Here is an 18988-nt window from a genome sequence, read left to right as displayed (position 1 = left end):
TATCAATGTGTCCATCTTCTCCATGGGCTGTAAACTTTCTGGGGCACGACCTAGGCTTTAATGCATGCCCAAAACACATGCTCAGTAGATAATTTTTTAAACGGGAAATAGGTAGGTGAATGAACAGATGACTGTATGAACGCTCTCCATTGTTTACATATGTATAGTCCACAGAACCCTGCTCTGCAGCATTATCACTAAGCTCTTTGCAACAAAAACAACAAATAAAACTTTAAAAAATCCCCTGGCCAAGTAAGTTTGAGTAATTCTGGGAGACACTTTTCAGCCTCAGCTCCTGGAAGGAAGGATGGAGCATGCAGGTTTCCTCTGTCTGGAGCACCCTACGATCTGTCTGCACCTGGTCTGGTACCGCACAGCCACATCTAACTCAACCTCCCTCCATGGCAGTGCTCCGTCCAGACTTCCTGGATCCTGAGCCTGAAGAAAAAAAACAGTAATATTGATTCCACTTTTACCTAACATTTTGGTATTTATCACAGATTTTTTGCATTAGTTTTGATTTCTTCAAGGGAGGCATGAAAATGTCATCTACTTGGTTACTGAGTGTTTTGGCTCCCCTCTAAATTTTGTGCTCAAGGCAAGTGCCTCATACTTTTTCCAGCCCAGCTGTGCAGAGATCGCTTCCCTGTCACCCTAGGTGGCTCAGGCTCTGCTCTGAGTTCTTGAGATGACCATGTACTGTGCAGGGCTAGCCTGTTTGGCTGTTGAACATCTGAAAGTTAGAAAAGTTGTCTCCAGTCACCCCCATTCTTGGCTTCTGGTTTTGTCTCAGAAAAGCCCAAAGAATAATCCAAATTCCCCTTTGGATTGTACAATAGTCCTTTGACTAGTCCTTTGACAATAGTCCTTTGCCTAGTGGTGGCTATTTCATCCTAGCAAATTCTCTGTTCCAGATTAGACACTGTACTTGCTCCTTAGGTGACTTGGATTTCCAGATGAACGTAGACTGACATGCTGGTTACTCCCAACATAATTATTTTTTTTTCTAAGCTTCCATTTAAAAAATACACTTCAAGATCTGAAGACAACATTCCAGCACAGCAGTGACAGGTGGTTCTCTCCTTCCTTTCGCTATGGAGCACAGTTTCCCTAATGCAGCCTAAACTTGTCATGGTTCTGTGGCCCCAACATCTGGTCTTTGGGAAGTCCAATGCACTATCCATTGTACCACAGAGTCACCTCACTGGTCTTCTAAGTTATTTTGAACTTGTAGCCAAATAAAACCCCCATTTGATTTTTTTTTGCGTGAATTTTTATTAAGAGTACTACTTACAGAACTGAGTTTTAAACCCAAATGCTTCCTTGGTAAACTGCCTCTCATTAGTAACCTTCCATTACTCTGGTCTATACAGGTCTTTTTGAATTTTTTTTCATACATGTTTAACTGCTTAGTCTCCCACCCAGCTAGGTGTAGTGGCATGTGGACAGATCCATTTCCTAGAACATTAAGAAACAATTCCTCCTTTCTCCTTCCTATATTATCTCTAGACTTCTGGTCCAGTAGGTTCATTTGTAAATTATTGTTTACTATATCTTAGTGATGCTGTTCAAGTCACAGCCATAGACATAAATGAAAACTAGCTCCGTCTCATCTCCCATGCATGGTTGATTCACTGTCAATAATTTGCAGGTGCAATTTCTGCATGTTGGCCTAATTGACCCTTTCCCTTTTTTATCAAAGGCAATTTCCCTGGGAAATTAACAACTATTTCCACCTACAGCTGCTCACTCATGCAGGTGGAAATCCACCTGTGGCTTTATAACCCCATCACCAGAGTATCCCACCATTAAAAATCAGAATTTTGTAAGATCATGTGCTCGGGAATATGGCTCTTTAGAAGGACCTCTCTTTCTCACTGAGGGAATCCAACTGAAGAAAAATCAACACTGAAAAAGGGTAGAGTAACTCACCTGAGGCAGGACCTTATAGCATCCTGGGAGGTCATCATGATTGACAAGCTGGATCATTTTCTCATATGGGTACTTCAGGAAGCAGCGCCCAAAGTCTACCTCTGTATTAACTACACGAAGGGTAGGTACAATACACCTGCTCAAAAGAAGGAGCCCATTAAAGAATTCAGAAGGATGGAGGGAGAGCTTGTTTATGTATTGAGAATGTGGAGTCCCAAGTTAAACACATTTGTCATTGTCACACAGTAGTTTTCCTCTAATAACTACATTAATCATTTTCAAATTGTCTCTCTTGTCATCCCTCTCCCTCAGCCCGCAGTCACCACTTTTTAATCAAAAAAGAGCTAGAAGCAGAACTCGTTAAACACTGTCTTCTGTGGGTAATGACTAACATTTCCATTGTTTTTCATATTGGCCCTCCTTTGGTAAGAGACCCCCACAGTGCAAGTTCCTTAGGGTAGTAGATCTGTCTCTATGACAAACAGGGCCAATGCCACCAGCATGGGGTCCTAACTAGCTGTGACACTTTGGACCAGTCAGAGTCCCCTAAGGACTGGCAACAGCTCGCACCATCTAAATAATGGTAATAATTCTAATTCCTATGCAGAACAGCTGTCTTGGATCAGTAGGCTCGGGCAGCTGCTCAACCCAGAACTGGCCCTGTGACAGAGGCGCTCAATACGGAGAGGGTGTTGGGAATGACAGGGAGGGTGAGCTGCATGTGGGGGAGGGAGAGGGGGAGGAGGAATGGAAGGCCTGTGCATGCAGTTGGTCTATTATTAGACAACCAGTTTTTTATTTTGTGTCTGTTAAGTCCCAAGGTCTGCCCTACCCTGTTGCACTGTCACAATAAAGTGCAGCAGTGGGGAGTGCTGGTATTGGAATCGGTCAGAGCCAGGTTCAAATACTAACCTTGTACCAAGTACAAGCCTGAGCCACTTGCTTTCCCTCCCGGAGTCCCCTTTAGCTCAGAGGTAAAATGAAGGTAGTTCTAGGGATTAACATTAGGATTGTTAACTCTTCTTCGGGTGTTGTGGGAACATGGAAGACAGTGTGAATGAAGGGTATGGCGTGGGCTCAGTAAGGGATGATTAACCCATGGTTGAGGGCGTGGCCAGCCGGCACTGCTGGTTGTCTGGGAGAAGCACTTCAGGGAGCATGTCCTAAAAGTAACTCTTCTGTTGAGAGTCTCTGAGCAGTTCTTACAGGTTACACCAAAAGTAGCGACATGAAAGAGAGTCTTGTTGACACCAAAGTCTGGGTTTTAGCATGGGATGAGTGTTCATTCTTAGCTAGAACAGAAGTTACTGGTTGACCCAATGATTTCAGTAAAGCTAATCCTTTACTTCCTGAAAGGCTGTGGCTAAGAGGACAGATAGTATTTCACTTGGTCACAGACTAACTACTTGGTAGGAAACTCATAGCCTCCCAGAACCTTTTTTTTTTTTTTTACTTCAGGATTTCCTACTGATAGCTGCAGGGAAAAGAGGCTGGGAAGTTTCAGAATAAACCCACATAGGAAAGAAAAGTAAGACTAGACAAAAAGGCAAATTTTGGTACAGAGAGGACCCAATGAAAGTGTTTTCACTATTTTTAAACAAACAAATTAGTTAGGTCTTTGGAAGAAATACTAAGGAATTGTGACAAGACCCTGACCTTCAAGTTCTGTTAGGACTGCTCTTTGACTTTATTCAAGACCCAAGACACAGGAAATGGTGCCAGTTATCATGGCCCCACCCACCAGCACAGCTTCTTTAAGGAGCATTTTCCTATGAGTCAAGGAAATGGTAAATTCTAGGGATTGGAGTAATGTCAGAGTTTTACTAAGCACTTTTCTCTGTTTCTCCTTCAGATGGCATTTTCACACACACACTCTCAAGTCCTAGATCTGGATACTTGTTTGCTTTCACAAGAGTGTAGCCCGTGATTTTCTTTAGGGTCACTGTCATCATCAGTAGGGGACACACCACCCTCGGAAAGATGGTAACTTAGCAAGAAGACATAATCAAAAATGGCAGAGCCAGGATCTTAACCTGACTCTAGAGCCCAGGGCTGCCTCTATTAAAAAAGGAAGGAAAGTTGGTGATGGTTCTGAGGAGTTTATGAGGTTAGAGGGGGCCCCATTTGGAGGACCTGCCTGCAGCCTGCGTTCAAGTCTTAGTGACAATGTCTTGGAGCAGAATCTTCCACTGCTGGGCTGCAAGCACCACTCTTTCTGCTGCAAAACCCTGGAGTATTACATTTAAAGATAAAAACTAAAAAAAACCAAACAAAAAACCAGCAACTGTTCACCTCGAGTATATAACTGAAAAGGTTTTAGTTATACTCGGGAAGTCAGACCCACTAGAGAGCACTATTATTCTTCTCACTGCAAAACACACACATCCCTCCTCTTTTTTCCACCAAAGGTGCGTTTGTTGTTCTAAAGCTTTGTCATTCGTGTATCAGATTCAGCTTCCCTTCCCAGGAAAGCAGAACAAACACAGTGTGAACTCGCTGCAGGCCTGCTGCCCTCTGGAGAGGCAGCCCATTTCTGGGGGCTCTGCGGGAGACTGGGGAAGAGAGAAAGCAAGTGAGTGGATACCTGGCTGTAATTAGGAGCGCCAGCACTTCCTCCCCGATGCCCTCCACGTCTACCACCAGGGCCAGCTCATATTTCTTCACAGTGTTGGAGCATAAGGTCACCTGGAAAGAAAAGGGTGAAAAGCTGCTCTTCTAAAAGGCCTGCTCCCCCTCTGCACAGGGGAGAAAGGGACCTGGGGAGGACCACACCGATGAGTGTGGCTTCTAGGTACTTTATCAGGGGATCTATGGCATTTTACATTTTTAGTTAAACAAGTTACATTTCAGGGTCAGGGCATGCTGAGTTTTTTCAAAGGCCAGGTTAGAAACTACCAAATGGCTTTGGTACAAGAGGTTTGCTGATTTCTGAGGGGGTTATATCAAAGGAGTCATAAACCTGCATGAGGGGAAACAGAAACCTGAGAGATGCTCAACATCAAACAAACTTTAATTATTGCAATTTAAGTTGTTCCCTGTGACTCTGGGCTACATAAATTGTGAAAATTCAATACATCAATAAAACACTACAACTAGATTTCTCTTATAGCAAAATACACAAATATAACCATGTCAATTCTAGAAAATGGCATACAAAATCAACTAGTTTTTTTTTTAAATCAAATCTTGTCATTCCTCCCTACCCACTACCCTCCATATTCATTAACAGAGCAGAAAAAAAGGAAGCTCCAAAGAAAGGTCTATCCAGGACAGGATCTAACTAGTAAATTTTACCCTACGTTCTTATTTATTGTTGTGAAGCTTTACATTTAGTCTTTGGAAGCCCTGTTACAATTTTTAATTGCTTTAAAATGTTTGTGCTGGAAAAGATCATTGTACGTGTAGAAAACTGCTTCTGGCATGGGTTACGGCTTTTCTACCTATAAATTATGTATCAGGTACTAATTAAAATTTTTTTGGTTGGAAAGGGAATTGTTGGATGCAAATTAAAGCCCACACAGACATGGCTGAAGTACAGATCAGGAGGGAAAACTGAAGCCTGGAGAAAGCTTCTCCAAATGTAAAGAAAAAATAAAGTGAAGAGGGAGTCATTGATTTGAAAAGAAAACTTGACAGATTTGCTGCAGCGCGCAGAGATGCCTGGAGTGACTCTAACCCTTGTTGATGTCTCTGAGTTATGGTGGGAAGGCAAAGTGTCAAACAAGTGGTTCTAGCAGAAGGTTGTTAGAGAGATGCTCATCTTCTAAAATCTTCCCGTACTATCTGGGAGAAGCCACAAAAAAGGAGAAGATGGTAGGTAATATACAAGCTGAGCATTACTAAGTAAAAAATAAATTAATTCATTGCAGCTGCACTTCTCCCTGGGAACATCACTGTTACCAACCTCTGTGATCTGAATGCTTGTAGCCCCCGTCCCCAAATTCATATGCTGAAATCCTAACCCCCAATGTGACTGTGTGAGGAAGTGAAGCCATTGGGAGGTGATTAGGTCATGAGGGCTCATGCCCTTATAAAAGAGGCCCCACAGAGCTTGACTGCCCTTTTACCAGGTGAGGATACAAGGAGATACAGCAGTCTGCAACCTGAAAGAAGCTTTCACCAGAACCACACCATGCTGGTACCCTGACCTTAGACTTCTGGTCTCCAGATTGTAAGGATAAATTTCAGATGTTTATAAGCCACCCACTCTCTGGCATTTTGTAATAGCAGCCCAAATGGACTAAGACAGCAACACTGAGAAGTTATAACAATCTATGATATCAAACCTCACTGGACCCCTGGAGAAGCCCTTAGAAGAGCTGAAAACTCCCAGAAAAGATTTAGAATGAGTCGATTCATGGTGAGCTACTATGAAGCATTTAAATCAAATCTGGGGGACAAAACCATACCTGAATCAAATATTCAAAGGCAATGACTAAAGAGAAAATTAACAACCTTAGCTATAAAGTCTTACCTTTTTTCTTTTTCAGAAAAGATACAATCATTTCAATATAGCAATCTTCTGAATTGCTAGACCTAACTGTTTGGAGAAGCGATAGTGAGGGAGGATAGCTAAAACCTTTCTCAGTTAGCTGTGAAATAATTCTGCTGGTGGCGCCATGAGGCCATTAGCAAAGCATCACACTGTGGACCTTAATATAAAGCCTTGTTAGGAACATCATATCCAAATTTGCCATGAAGCCCAGAATCGGATTAAAAATCTGAATAAACTGGATATCGTCTGTGGCATAAATCTGGACACTTATTGGTATGAATGATTTGAGTCTGAAGGAGGACTAGTTATCCATGAGTTCTTAAATCTGTGTTAGTATTGATGTGTGTACTTTCTATATAAAGCAGTGGTTTCAGTAGAAATAACTAGAATTCACTGCTCTGGTAAAGGCATTTAGATTGATGGAAACCCACTGGAGCAGTGTCAGTTCTTCTGACCAATATATTTGTATCTGTTTTTTTCTGCCACAGTAATTTACTTCCTTATAGATCCACTTTTCTATGTGAATTAGAGGCACTCCCTCCAATGACGCTGGGCATATAATGCAAACCCTAGATGTGGTCCCAATAACTATTTGACAGTTCAGCTGCTTGGCCATGTGTGCTGGAAGGCGGTGCACTTTACCCTGATAGCAGCAAATCCTTGGGAGCGAATGGTGCCACAGTGGGGGGTTATGGTGAATTCTTTCGGTCTCATTACAGGCAATTCATCCTTATTAGAAGATGATTCGTTGTTGTTGGAGTACTGCTCACAACTTGAAATGCTTTTATGGCCAATGCCATCCCCAGGGACACGAAGTCTGAAGGTCATGGGGACCAAAGAGGTATTATTGAGGGAACATATCAAGGTATGAGGAAACCCTGGAAGACAAAATGTGAGGTGAGAAATAAAAGCCCCACAATATCCTCCCCTTAACTTCAACCTCCCTTTGCACTGCCAAACCTCTTAAATAAATTGTCTATGCAGTTCATCACTATGTGCTTAATTCCAACTCTCCCCAATATTGTTTTCAATTGCACAATCAATAAATACATTTCATTCATTCATTCAATGAATACTCATTATGCATTTATTATATAACAGCAATAGACATGAAACAAACCCCTCAACTGTCATCCAGGCCCCTCTCAAGAGTCAGTCTCTACTTTCAATTTGCTGAGTAATCTTCTAGAAGCACATTTTGCATTTAATTTTTGCATAGAAATACAGAGTTTCCCCCCCAGAGAATAGAATCATATTTGCTTTTTTTATTTGCCAGTGTGTGAAAGAAGCCTGTGCAGTTTTACCCGCTGTGTGACCCACAGCCTGCCAAGACATTACATAACTCATCCTGGAGGCTCGTGCTCTCAGGGTCGATGACACAAAATCAAATAATAGCCTCTCCCGAGAAAGACTTTACGATCTGCTTTTGAGCCAGCTGGAGACAAACACATTGGCTTTCACCTCCGTTAGACAAAGCTGCTTTTTAATGTTATTTCTAGCTCTCCTACATTCAATTCAGGAAGATTCATACTCCTTTCCCAAGAGATGTGGAACCTCATGGCCTGGGAAGCAATAAATTGAATTCTGATTTTGGATTCCCTAGGTGGCCATTGTATCTGCTACCACTTTCAGAACAAGAATGATCTACAACCCTAAGAGAACAAATATGCATTTCTATCAGATGCAAACACTTCTCTTTCTATATTGAACCCTACTGTGATAAAGTGTAACAGTCTCTCGGAGTAACTGCTGCAGTTCTGCTGGCGGTATTCTGAACTGATCTACTTCTACGCATGTTTCCTTTGTGATTTCACACCTGCCAATCAACTTGGAAGAGATCTTTAATGGAAAAAGAACTGTCAGATTTTAAGGGCATTCTTGGAAATTCCAGAGGAATTGCTAGAGAGTCAGTTTCACAATCATGTAATCGATCACAACATTTGACTTTTCTGAACTTCCCCAACAATGACTCTTGAAACTATAGATCCCTTATTTTACCTGACCATTTATGGGATAAACATTCTTCTAATGTAGGGTGTATTATGGAAGTGGATCCTATAAAGATTTGGATGAGTCCTTCCAAACCATTGCCCAGACTACTTTCCAGAAGCTAGAAGTTTTTCTAAGAATAAAGCCAATTATGACTTCCTAGTTAGAATAATTTCTTATACAACTATCTGTAATACCCCATATTGTTCTCCAGGAAGCCTAAAGAAAAAGGATGCTGTTTTATTAAAGAGTGAAGAATGATACAATGAATCAACACAAATGTTATTTCTAGGTTTCTGGTTGTACCAAATCCTAATTGCTATTCTATCATCCATCTGAATGCAAATACTTTACAGTGTAGATCTCTATTCTCCCTTTTTAGTACTATCTAGTACTTTAAAAATCAACATTTATGTGACTTTTCTTGGAATAATTAACAACATGCTTGGCCTGAATGCCTCAAAGATTCACAGAGGAACCTTCATACCTCTCCTGGCACTTAAATAATGATTTAAAAGACTATACTCTCAAGCAGGTTGATTCTCATTCAAAATGTGTATTTTCACCTGACCTAGAAAGCCCCTAAGAAGAAACTTAAACTAGAAGCAAACTATCATTAAGGCTGCAAAGTAAAAATCTCAGTTCTGACAAAAGGTGGTATGTTATTTGGAACATGATCTCTCTTAAAGACTCTAGCTAATGAGAGTATTAAATTGATTCAGCAATACCCAAGACCAAAAATTAAGTTAAAATTGATAGACTTTTTGGGATTCATGGGATATTTTAGACAAAGCAAAGGGAAATGTGTTGGCAGATCATTGTGCAAAATAGGTGGTCCTTTTGTAGCTGTCTATAGAAATAACTCACGATACAGGAGATTAGTAAGCACACTTGCACAATTCATTCTGAACATAAAACATTCAGACTTAGAAAACAAACAGTACCTAAAATCAAGATCCTCTGTCCACTTCAGTGGTCTCTGGCACACCAACCATGGAGTGCCCCAAAGTCTGAGCTGGTCTTTGACAAAAACCTTATACCACAGGTCCCATCACAGAAGAGAAGAGATAATCTCTGAATACCAGTTGATGGGAATTTTTCTTCTCTGTAGCTGGGGATGTGGCTGGTTCCTGCCTTACGGATATCCTTCTATCATTTTCCAAGAAAACTGCAGTGGGACATGGGTCTACATCATACCCCAGAAGACCTTTCAAATTCAAATGGGCTGCGTTCAAATCATACAATTAAGAATATTATATGTTCTTGTAATTGTCTGTAAATTCTTTAGATGGATTTGAGCCTTCCAATACAGAAAGGCCACTGCCATAACTGTGGATGAGAAGTTGTATACTGTAACTTTTCCACCTGGGGAATACCAGCCTTACATAGAAAAGATAAAGAATCTTATAGTGTGTTAACCACTTGATAAAAAATTTCACAATCCACAATCCTTGGGAATACAGCATAAAAATAGTATTATTGATCTTAAACTGGCCAAGCTCTCTGAGGCTCTTGGGGTTTTTTGGTAAAGAGTTTTACCTTTAACTCTAATATCTATCAGATCAAGTTAGCTCCCTCTGGAACTCAGATTATTTACCTTAGGAAATAATAATCAGAAGCTCCATGGGATTACAAGTCTTTTATCATCTGAATCAAGCTTGCTTCGAGCAGATACAGTGAAATATTGTCAAGAACCAACTCATCTGTAAGTTTAAGAAGCTTTCCCTAACAACTCACCTTCAGAAGCTCTTCCTTCCTTTAACCTCAAAAATGAAAAAAAAATATATATTGCTAGTCTTCTTTACAGCCTTCTAACAACTGACCCTGCAGTTAGTTAAGAGGTGGACCTTTGGGTAAAAAGATGCCTAAAGAAACTGAATTATTGAGGGAAGACATATAGAAAACTACTCTTAACTGAAGATCTTAAATGGAAGTTTGCTTTAAAAAAATCTTCCAGAAATAGGTAACTTTCATAAATAGATTGCTATCAGAAGCTCCTCAGAATGAGCAGAATTTACATGAAGTTGAAAGACTGACGGAACAAGATTTTGCTACATACCTGACATTACTGATTCTCATACTTTCCCTTGTATACTTTTGTTTTTTTTAATCATTTTGCCATATTATTCTCTATTTACTATCTTAAAGTTGTAACAATTCTGATATCCCTGTTAGGTCTCCCTTACTGTTAATGTAACTTTCTTGGGTCTAGGCTTTGCTCATCCCTCTTATCTCTTCTGTCAATCTTTCTAAGAATTTTCTATGATCATGACATTTAAGCTTTGCCCCTAACATTCTACTTTACACTTCCTAAAGTCAATTTAAATACTTCTTGAGTAAAACACTGCCATACCTGGCTATGCAAGAGACATCAACTATGCTTTTTTTTTTCATGTTTATATTTATTTATCCCAATAACTCTGCCCTCAAACCCTAATTTCTCTGTCCAGATTATCCAGTGGTCAAATTCACTAAGGGCCTGGAACCTTCTAAACTCCTTATTCTCATTCAGTACATTCTTACCCTTCCTGAAAAATAGTGACTTTGTAGATACTTATCCTGCCTCTTTTCATCTATCACCTGGCATACCAGTTGTTACTTGGTCCATTTTATTCTTTTATTGATCTGAGGAATTATCCAAGCTATCAGGGTTATTGAACCTCTCACCTACTTTATGGTATTTATGATATCCTAACATTATCAATCCCAACAGACCCTGATGCCACATCTAAATCTTTTATCACTGAGTAAATAAATGCCATGTCTCCAACACTAGTCTATAACAGATACCTCTTCAGGAATGGGCCTTATTTCCAATATGGGGACAGTATTACCAACTTTAATTAGCGTAAGGTACTCCCAAGCTCTAAAACAGTCTCTGCAAACCTTGTTTCATTCCACACAATATATCTGTTATCCTGAAGTAACTAAAAAAATTTCTCCAATTTCTGAATGGCTCCTATATCATTTAATTTTTCTTTTGCATCTGGAACTAACTATATATACACCTATTGGCCCTTATTCCTGAGCCAATAACATGCTTAGTTTTAGCTGCCTCATCAAAGCCCTACCTGCATATATGGGGTAATAATTAGAAAGTTTCAAATAAGTGACTCTCCAATGAACTATGCTTCTTTGTGACAGGAAGCCAATCTACCTGGAGAAATAAATGAAAGTTTGTGTTGGCACCATGAAGACTCAAGTTCCAACTATGGGATTTTAAATATTATCACAAGATAATTTTGAAAGATTATCACAAAGCATCCCTAACTCTGGCCATTACAGTGCAGAATCCAGAAGCACAGCAGAGTGGCTTGAATTCACTGACGCAAGCGGTTTTGAAAACCAAATAGCCCTAGATTTCCTGTTGGCAAGAAAAAAAAAAAGATATGTTTTTGTTAACATTTCCTACCACAACACAGAGAAGATTAAGGAATCCATATCCAAACTAGAAGAAAAGGCAACTTGGGTTTTGAAGGCGGACTTTGGAGGATAAGTTTTTACATCTCAGACTTGGGGAATCTTGGGTCATGGCTCTGTAGCATCTAGCTGCTCTGTCATCAAATGGTTTGATATTATACAAAAGAAAAATAAGCTGTTTCTAATTTTCACCTAAGCTAATTACTAAAACTTCTAGCTGGACCAACTATGAGGAACAGCTGTTGATTATTATCCCTATAGCTCAAGGCAACTATGAATCAATTACCTATGATGGCCTTTTCCATATCCTTAGGGATAAGAGAGGATCAAATGGAAAACTGTTAATGGAAAAACCTGCCTAGCCTTGGAGCATGCACACATGGTTATACCCATTGTGCAGCCCATGTCTTGCCAATATCAAATACAGCATTTTGAGTAAATCAGTGGCATCTTGAGGATATTTATGTATGCTTCCTATTTTCCATATTTCATAGAAATGTACTATTACTGGCTGTGATGGTTTTAAATATTTAGACTCTAGATAAAAGCATTTTAGATATTAATGGGACTCAATAATTGGCTTATCGCTGGTATTTACATTAACATATCAGAGCTGAACAATAGGGCAGATTCTGGACAATAAGTCTGTGGAGATTTCTTGGAGTAACTGATCTGAGGTGCTTCCTTGGACTTGTTTTCTCCCTCCAAGGCAATATGACATAGGGCACATCTTCCAAATGTCCTTGGGCAGGACTTCGTATTTCATTGCCCATGGAAGGGTATGCTGCTGTCAGCACCAGTTGTCCAGGCCTCTCTGTGGACTCAGTTGAAGTGTTTGGCATACACTGCATAAGCCTCTGGGTACAGGAACTCTCTTCTTATTGTGCGTCAGTCATGGTTACCCTTGAGAAAGTATGCCTCTCTGAGCTGGACACCAGATGATCTTCAAGTTGTAGGTCACTTTTATTTTCCTTCAAAGGAGTCTATCACATAAAACATTCCTTATGAATTTGTAAATATCTCTCCAGCCATTTTCATATTCTGTATGAATAGACATTCAACTTTACTTACACAAATTTTCCTATAGTATGTACCTTACCTAATATAACATAGTTGGGGAGGACACTGTATAAATAAGCATACTGTGAATAAAAAAAAGTCATAACACCCAAATGTTAAAGCAACTGAGAAAGGCATAATGAATCAACTTTTTCTAAAGAACTATTTTTCCCCAAGTTAGATGAGCCTACTTGATATGAAGCAAAAGAACTGAAAGTCAAAGTGGGAAACAGTAGGGCAAAATAGAAAGGATTATGGAATATAGATTTAGACTAGGGTTTCACAATTTTTAAAAAATTATCACTTCCTAAAAAGAACCACCATGATAAACTAATTTTCTATCAAGTCAAATCAATTAATTAGATATGATTTAAATTAGACTTAATTTCTCCCTAACAAGAAAAACTAAATACTAAGGGATAAGATTCTGTTGGGTAGGGTGGAACTTTAAAGGACCACAAACCATTGTTGTATCTAAGTTTTTTCAACTCCCAAGAACCAATTTTTGCTTCTCTAGGGTCAATATCACCCAGATGGACAGCATATGCAGTTTATGATTTAGATAGAGCTCAACTGAAGTACTAATTCTGCCACTGCTGTGCGAACTTAGGGAGTTATTTAACTGTTTCAATGCTCAGTTCTTCCATCTCTAAAATGAAGGCCTTAAATAGCGCCTCCGCATAGAATTGCTAAGACATTTAAATGCAGTACTGCATGTAATTTCTTAGCAGTAAGTGAAATATAAGAAAGAACCAATAAATGGGAATTTTTGCTGCCACTGTTATCATTTTTATTATGAGGAAGCTTAGATGGGAGAAAATGACTCAGGGAAGTAATTGAGTAAGAAGACTATACAAAAACACAGAAGAGTCTTCAATCTGGAGTGATGAAACACCTGAATTAAACTACCACTGAGCTCACTTAAAACTTAAGAGTATCTCTGTGAAAAGTTTGCTGTGTAGCCAGACTGGCAAATCAGAACCTGCCTATAAATAGAGTGTTCAGAATGTTCAGATGGTGGAGTGAAGCTGAAAGCTTTCTGTTGTTCCTCTGCTGGAAGAAGGGGACAGCGACGGCCCGACAGCTATTAGTACCCAGGACACGAATACAACTTTCAAACTACAAACTACAAACTAGGATATGGCACCAAAATTCTGCAGAGGAAGAACGATTCTAGAATCTCTTGGCTATTATCCATACAAAATGGTAAGAGAGATTTTTTGTAAACCTTCTTCCTCCTATGTAGAGAGAAAAGTAATTCCTCTCAATTTCTAATTTAAAATGGAAAAGTACTCACCAAAGGAAACGTCACCAAAATGCAGAGCAGGAACATTAAAGTGGAAGGTAGGTCCAATGACACAGCCTCTGGAAGTAGGAATACAAGTTAAGGGAGTGGAAAGAGAATCCAGCAAATTCAAAGTAACAATCAAAATTGGAGAGAAGGTAAGTACTGAAAATCATGATTTGGTATTAAATCAGTTATAGCATCTAGGACTTAAAGAAACTATGAGATGATGATCTATCACAGTGGTTCTTAAAATTCTTTTAAAACTCTCAAACCTTTGAGTTTTAGCAAATGATGCTATGGTTAACTTATCACCATATTCCTAACAATGATGAGGCAGAGCAGACCCATCGTTGAACTAATGGCACAAAATGTTAATGTAGATAGACACTTATCATGAAAAGTTATTAACTCAGACAAAAAAATTATAGGTCTATTCATATAATAAACATCAGAGGCTATCGATGTTATCAGTATTCCTTGTCCCACATTTTTATAAAACTGTTTTAATCCAGCTCCTTCCACCAGCTAGCTGTGATCTTGGCCAATTACTTTACATCTGTAGGCCTCAGTTTCTTTTCCTAATGTATAAGAGAGAAGACTGGAATAGATGAACTTCAAGGACCCTTCACTCAAAATGTTGGTCTGCTTCTCTCTCAGTGCAAGGCTCATGATCTTGGAATGATGCTCTAACTTAAAATAAATAATTGAGATATTCTACAGCTTCTAGCAGACTTCAGGTGTGGCAGATAGCATAATGGTCCCCCAAAATGTCTCTGTGCTAATCCCCAGAACATGGACTATATTAGATTACATGGCAAAGGGTAATTAAGGCAGCAGAAGCAATTAAGGTTGCTAATGAACTGATTGTAAGATAAGGATTAGAGTCAGAATCATTCTGGTGGGCCAGATGTAATCACAGGGTCTTTAAAAATGGAAGAGGGAGGCAGAAGGGGAGGTAGGCGCGAGGCAATGTGAGAGGGACTCAACCAGCCTTTGCTGGCTTTGATGATACAGGAGGGGGACCATGAGCCCAAGACTGTAGGCAGCTTCAAGAAGCTGAATGAGGTTAGGAAATGAATTCTCTCTTAGAGACAAATAGAGCCCTGTCAACACCTTGATTTTAGCCCAGAAAGACCTGTGTTGGACTTCAGAACTGTAAGTCTGAGGTAATTTATTATAGCAACAATAGAAAAATAATACACCAGATAGTTGTTTATTGTTGTTTTCTCCAGGATCCAAGTCCCTGAAATCTCTAGACCAAAGGTAAGAACTGAAATAATTCCCCATCTACGTGCCAAGCTTTTAAAAGTTATAGACACACAGACACCAGAAACCGCACTAAACATGAGTCTCCTAATTCACTGGGATCCAGATGTTGGTGATGGAGGTGTGTCATACCATGAAGAGCGCACATGGTGCCCTAGGGATACTTTCAGCTGCTAAAGATTTGACTTCACCATGTGGCAAGAGGCTGTTGCAAGCCTGGGAGGAGGCATGACAACAAAGACTCAATGCAGCAAGTTTGAAAGTCTTTCTCAGGACCATCTATTCTGTTTTATGCTAATGATCCAAAGTGGTTTCAAAAAGTGTGGCTGGTACTTAGCAAGGAATTAGGATCCAGCAGAGAGTGAAGTCAAACAAGCCTACAGATTAGATACTTGACTTGTAAAAGAAGTTTTGGGGGGCCAAAGTAACAAATAGATCAGAAGTATCTGAAATGCACAAAAGGCTAAAAAAATAAGAAGATAACAAAACTGCAAAAAGCAGTCGTTAAATCAGCGCAGAAGTAGGAAGAAACAGAGTTAAATCACATTTGTTCAAAGGCACACGTAACTAAAGGAATTGCCACTGAATACCATCTGGAGTTGGATATGCCCACATTCATGCTAAGAGGGATTCTGAACATTAGGATAGTCTCCACTAAGATGGCATCCTCCATCAATGCAGTGGTCTGTTAAAATCAGAATTTTAAAGACTAAGAGATAGAATGATTGAATTATTATGACATATTACATGAAACAAGTTGAATGCAAAATATATCTATGCTATAGTTAAACTTCATGAAGATTCCTGCCTGGAGGCTGTCCGGGCCGAGCGTCAGGGAAAGACTAAAGATTAGATTGTAAGAAAAGAATATAGAAGCCATGTTTCGAAGACCTGTATTACAGGTACTTCATCAATGCATAAGACACGAGTCTGAAACAGCTAGCAGTTTGATTCTTGAAAGATCTCTGAATCGTGTGCAGTTGCTTGGTCGAGTAGGTCAGGACCCAGTCATGAGACAGGTGGAAGGAAAAAACCCAGTCACGATATTTTCTCTAGCAACGAATGAGATGTGGCGGTCAGGGGAAAATGAAACATACCAAGTGGGTGATGTCAGTCAGAAAACAACATGGCACAGAATTTCAGTATTCCGACCAGGCCTCAGAGATGTGGCTTATCAGTCTGTGAAAAAGGGGTCTCGAATTTACGTGGAAGGAAAGGTAGACTATGGTGAATATACGGATAAAAATAACGTGAGGTGACAAGCAACAACAATTATAGCCGATAATATTATATTTCTGAGTGACCAGACAAAAGAGAAGGAGTAGAACGGACGATTCTTCTTTGGCCACTGTTTGGTACAGTCTCATTTCCAAATCATGATAGTCTTTATAGTTTCTAAGGACACAAATTAAAGCATTCTTTCTATAAAAAGAGTGATAATATCTTGCCTGTCGCTCCTCCTCCCCTTTTAGTGTCATAAACCTACTAGCGCCTGTGTGTAATGGTATTCAGTATTTGTTTATTTTTCAAGGGATGGTTTCTGTGTGCAGGTGTGCAAACTAGTGAACTTTCAGGTTCATCCATGTTGTGGCAAAGGGATGAATGTCCTCCAGGAAGACCCCTTGTTTTTGTGCATACTTCTATTGTAGTATTGACCTAGCCACTCGGTATTTATTGAGCATCATTATATGTCAGACGTTTAGGCCATGGTCATAAATACTGATTTCCTTATCTTGCCTTAGACTGTGAGACAAGGATTGCATCTTCTTTGTATAACTGCGTCTTAACCAGTGCTTGGCACAAAATAGGCAATAAATGTCGACACACGAATGATCCTAGTGGGGTATTAAGCTTTAGCCCAAATTAAAGGGCATTGCCGAACAGTGGTTAGTATCTAACCTAGATAGCTTCAGGACTATTTTTGGACAATTTCACTAGTATCATATATGAACTAGAGTTCTCTAGAAGTACAGACTTACAGTGTAACTAGGGATGAAATAGCTCATCTCCAGGGGCTGACTCAGGGCTCTGGCTTCACTGTTTTCTATCTTTCTAAACTCCCATTCTCTCTACCTGTTTAGTCTCACCCAGAACTCAGGGGGTCCCCTGAATAACCTCTGACTCTGTTTCCCTAGAACCTCGGGTGTGAGACTTTCTTTTTATTTTTCTACATGGTCTCTCTTTGTTTTTTTTTTAATTGAGGTATGGTCAGTTTGCGATGTTGTGTCAGTTTCTGGCATACAGCACAAAACTTCAGTCATATAGGAACATACATATATTTGTTTTCAAATTCTTTTTCACCATAAATTACTACTAGATATTGAATATAGTTCCATGTGCTGTACAGTGTAAACTTGTTGTTTATCTATTTTATGTACACTAGTCAGTATCTGTAAATCTAGAACTCCCGGTCTGTCCCTTCCCGCTCCCTTCTCCCCCAAGTAACCATAAGTTTGCTATGTCTGTGAGTCTGTTTCTGTTTTGTAAATAACTTCGTTTTTTTGTTGTTGTTGTTTTTTTGATTCCACATGTGGGTGATATCGTGTGGTGTTTTTCTTTCTTTTTCTGGCTTGCTTCACTTGGAATGGCATTCTCCGGGTCCATCCATGTTGCTGCAAATGGCATTGTTTTGTTCTTTTTTGTGGCTGAGTGGTATTCCGTTGTATGGATGTGCTGCAGCTTCTTTGTCCGGTCATCTGTCGATGGACATTTAGGTGGTTTCTGTTTTTCTACATGGTCTCTTGATGTATATATTGTGTACACACAGTTATCTTTATTTTAAGATTCTGGACGTTACAGAGAACTAGTAATTTACTAATAAAGATTACATAAAGTAACTCAGTTTGAAGTTTGCATCAGCGCCTCACAGATCTGCATGCTAGTTTGCTGCAGCTTTTCAGCGGCTGGCTGCTGCCGGGCTGGTTGTCCAGTTCAGGTTGTATTGGTTGCTGTTCTGTCTGGGCCACTCGAGCTTCAGCTTTGCCTCTGGTCCAGCCTGGTTGCACCCTGGGCTTCATGTCCTCTCCCCTCTGCCTGAGACTGTGGTGCAAACTGCAGCTTAGATCGTGCTGGACTTGAACAGGTTCAGAATTCACATGCTATGTTGTGGACCCCTGACTTCGCCCGGGAACAGTAGAAATTTAATTGCCATTTTCTCGTATCAGCCATCTTCATTTATTTATTTTTAAATTTCAATTTTAGTTAATTTTTACAGCCATCTTTTTTTTACCCTGAAGCTGGGATCATTAATTAGCATATTAACTCTGCTTTCTGAGTTCACACATTAAAACTGTCTGGTAATATAATCCTTACTCATTTATGCTACATTCCTAAAGCAAAATTGTAGAGTAGATAAAATTTATCTTTTGGGCAGCTTTTAATTTATTTCCTCAACAAAACTACTTTTATACTCCTTGAAAGTTTTATGCTTTGGGAACGTGATATGATGAACAGAAAAATAGCTTACTGACAAACCCAAAGTGATTCTGAGTCCTGGCCTCAGGGGCAGAAAAGTGTGTCCTGTACCATCCCTGTCAGCT

General features: G+C 39.7%; 1 protein-coding gene and 1 pseudogene across 1 annotated transcript in view; one reads left to right on the top strand and one right to left on the bottom strand.

The window, feature by feature from the left end:
• Positions 1-18988, bottom strand: part of HYDIN (HYDIN axonemal central pair apparatus protein) — a 478970-nt gene that overhangs the window by 175247 nt on the left and 284735 nt on the right. The window contains exons 20-23 of the mRNA XM_072967685.1: positions 14193-14260; positions 7070-7305; positions 4517-4617; positions 1933-2068 (exon numbers count right to left, since the gene is read on the bottom strand). Coding sequence (XP_072823786.1) covers positions 1933-2068; positions 4517-4617; positions 7070-7305; positions 14193-14260 — 541 coding nt within the window. The remainder of the gene's footprint in view (positions 1-1932; positions 2069-4516; positions 4618-7069; positions 7306-14192; positions 14261-18988) is intronic.
• On the top strand, positions 16255-16846 carry LOC102539867 (single-stranded DNA-binding protein, mitochondrial pseudogene; annotated as a pseudogene).

Source organism: Vicugna pacos, chromosome 9, assembly GCF_048564905.1.
Source record: "Vicugna pacos chromosome 9, VicPac4, whole genome shotgun sequence".
In the NCBI taxonomy this organism is placed as follows: domain Eukaryota; kingdom Metazoa; phylum Chordata; class Mammalia; order Artiodactyla; family Camelidae; genus Vicugna; species Vicugna pacos.
This window is presented reverse-complemented; position numbering and strand designations above follow the sequence as displayed.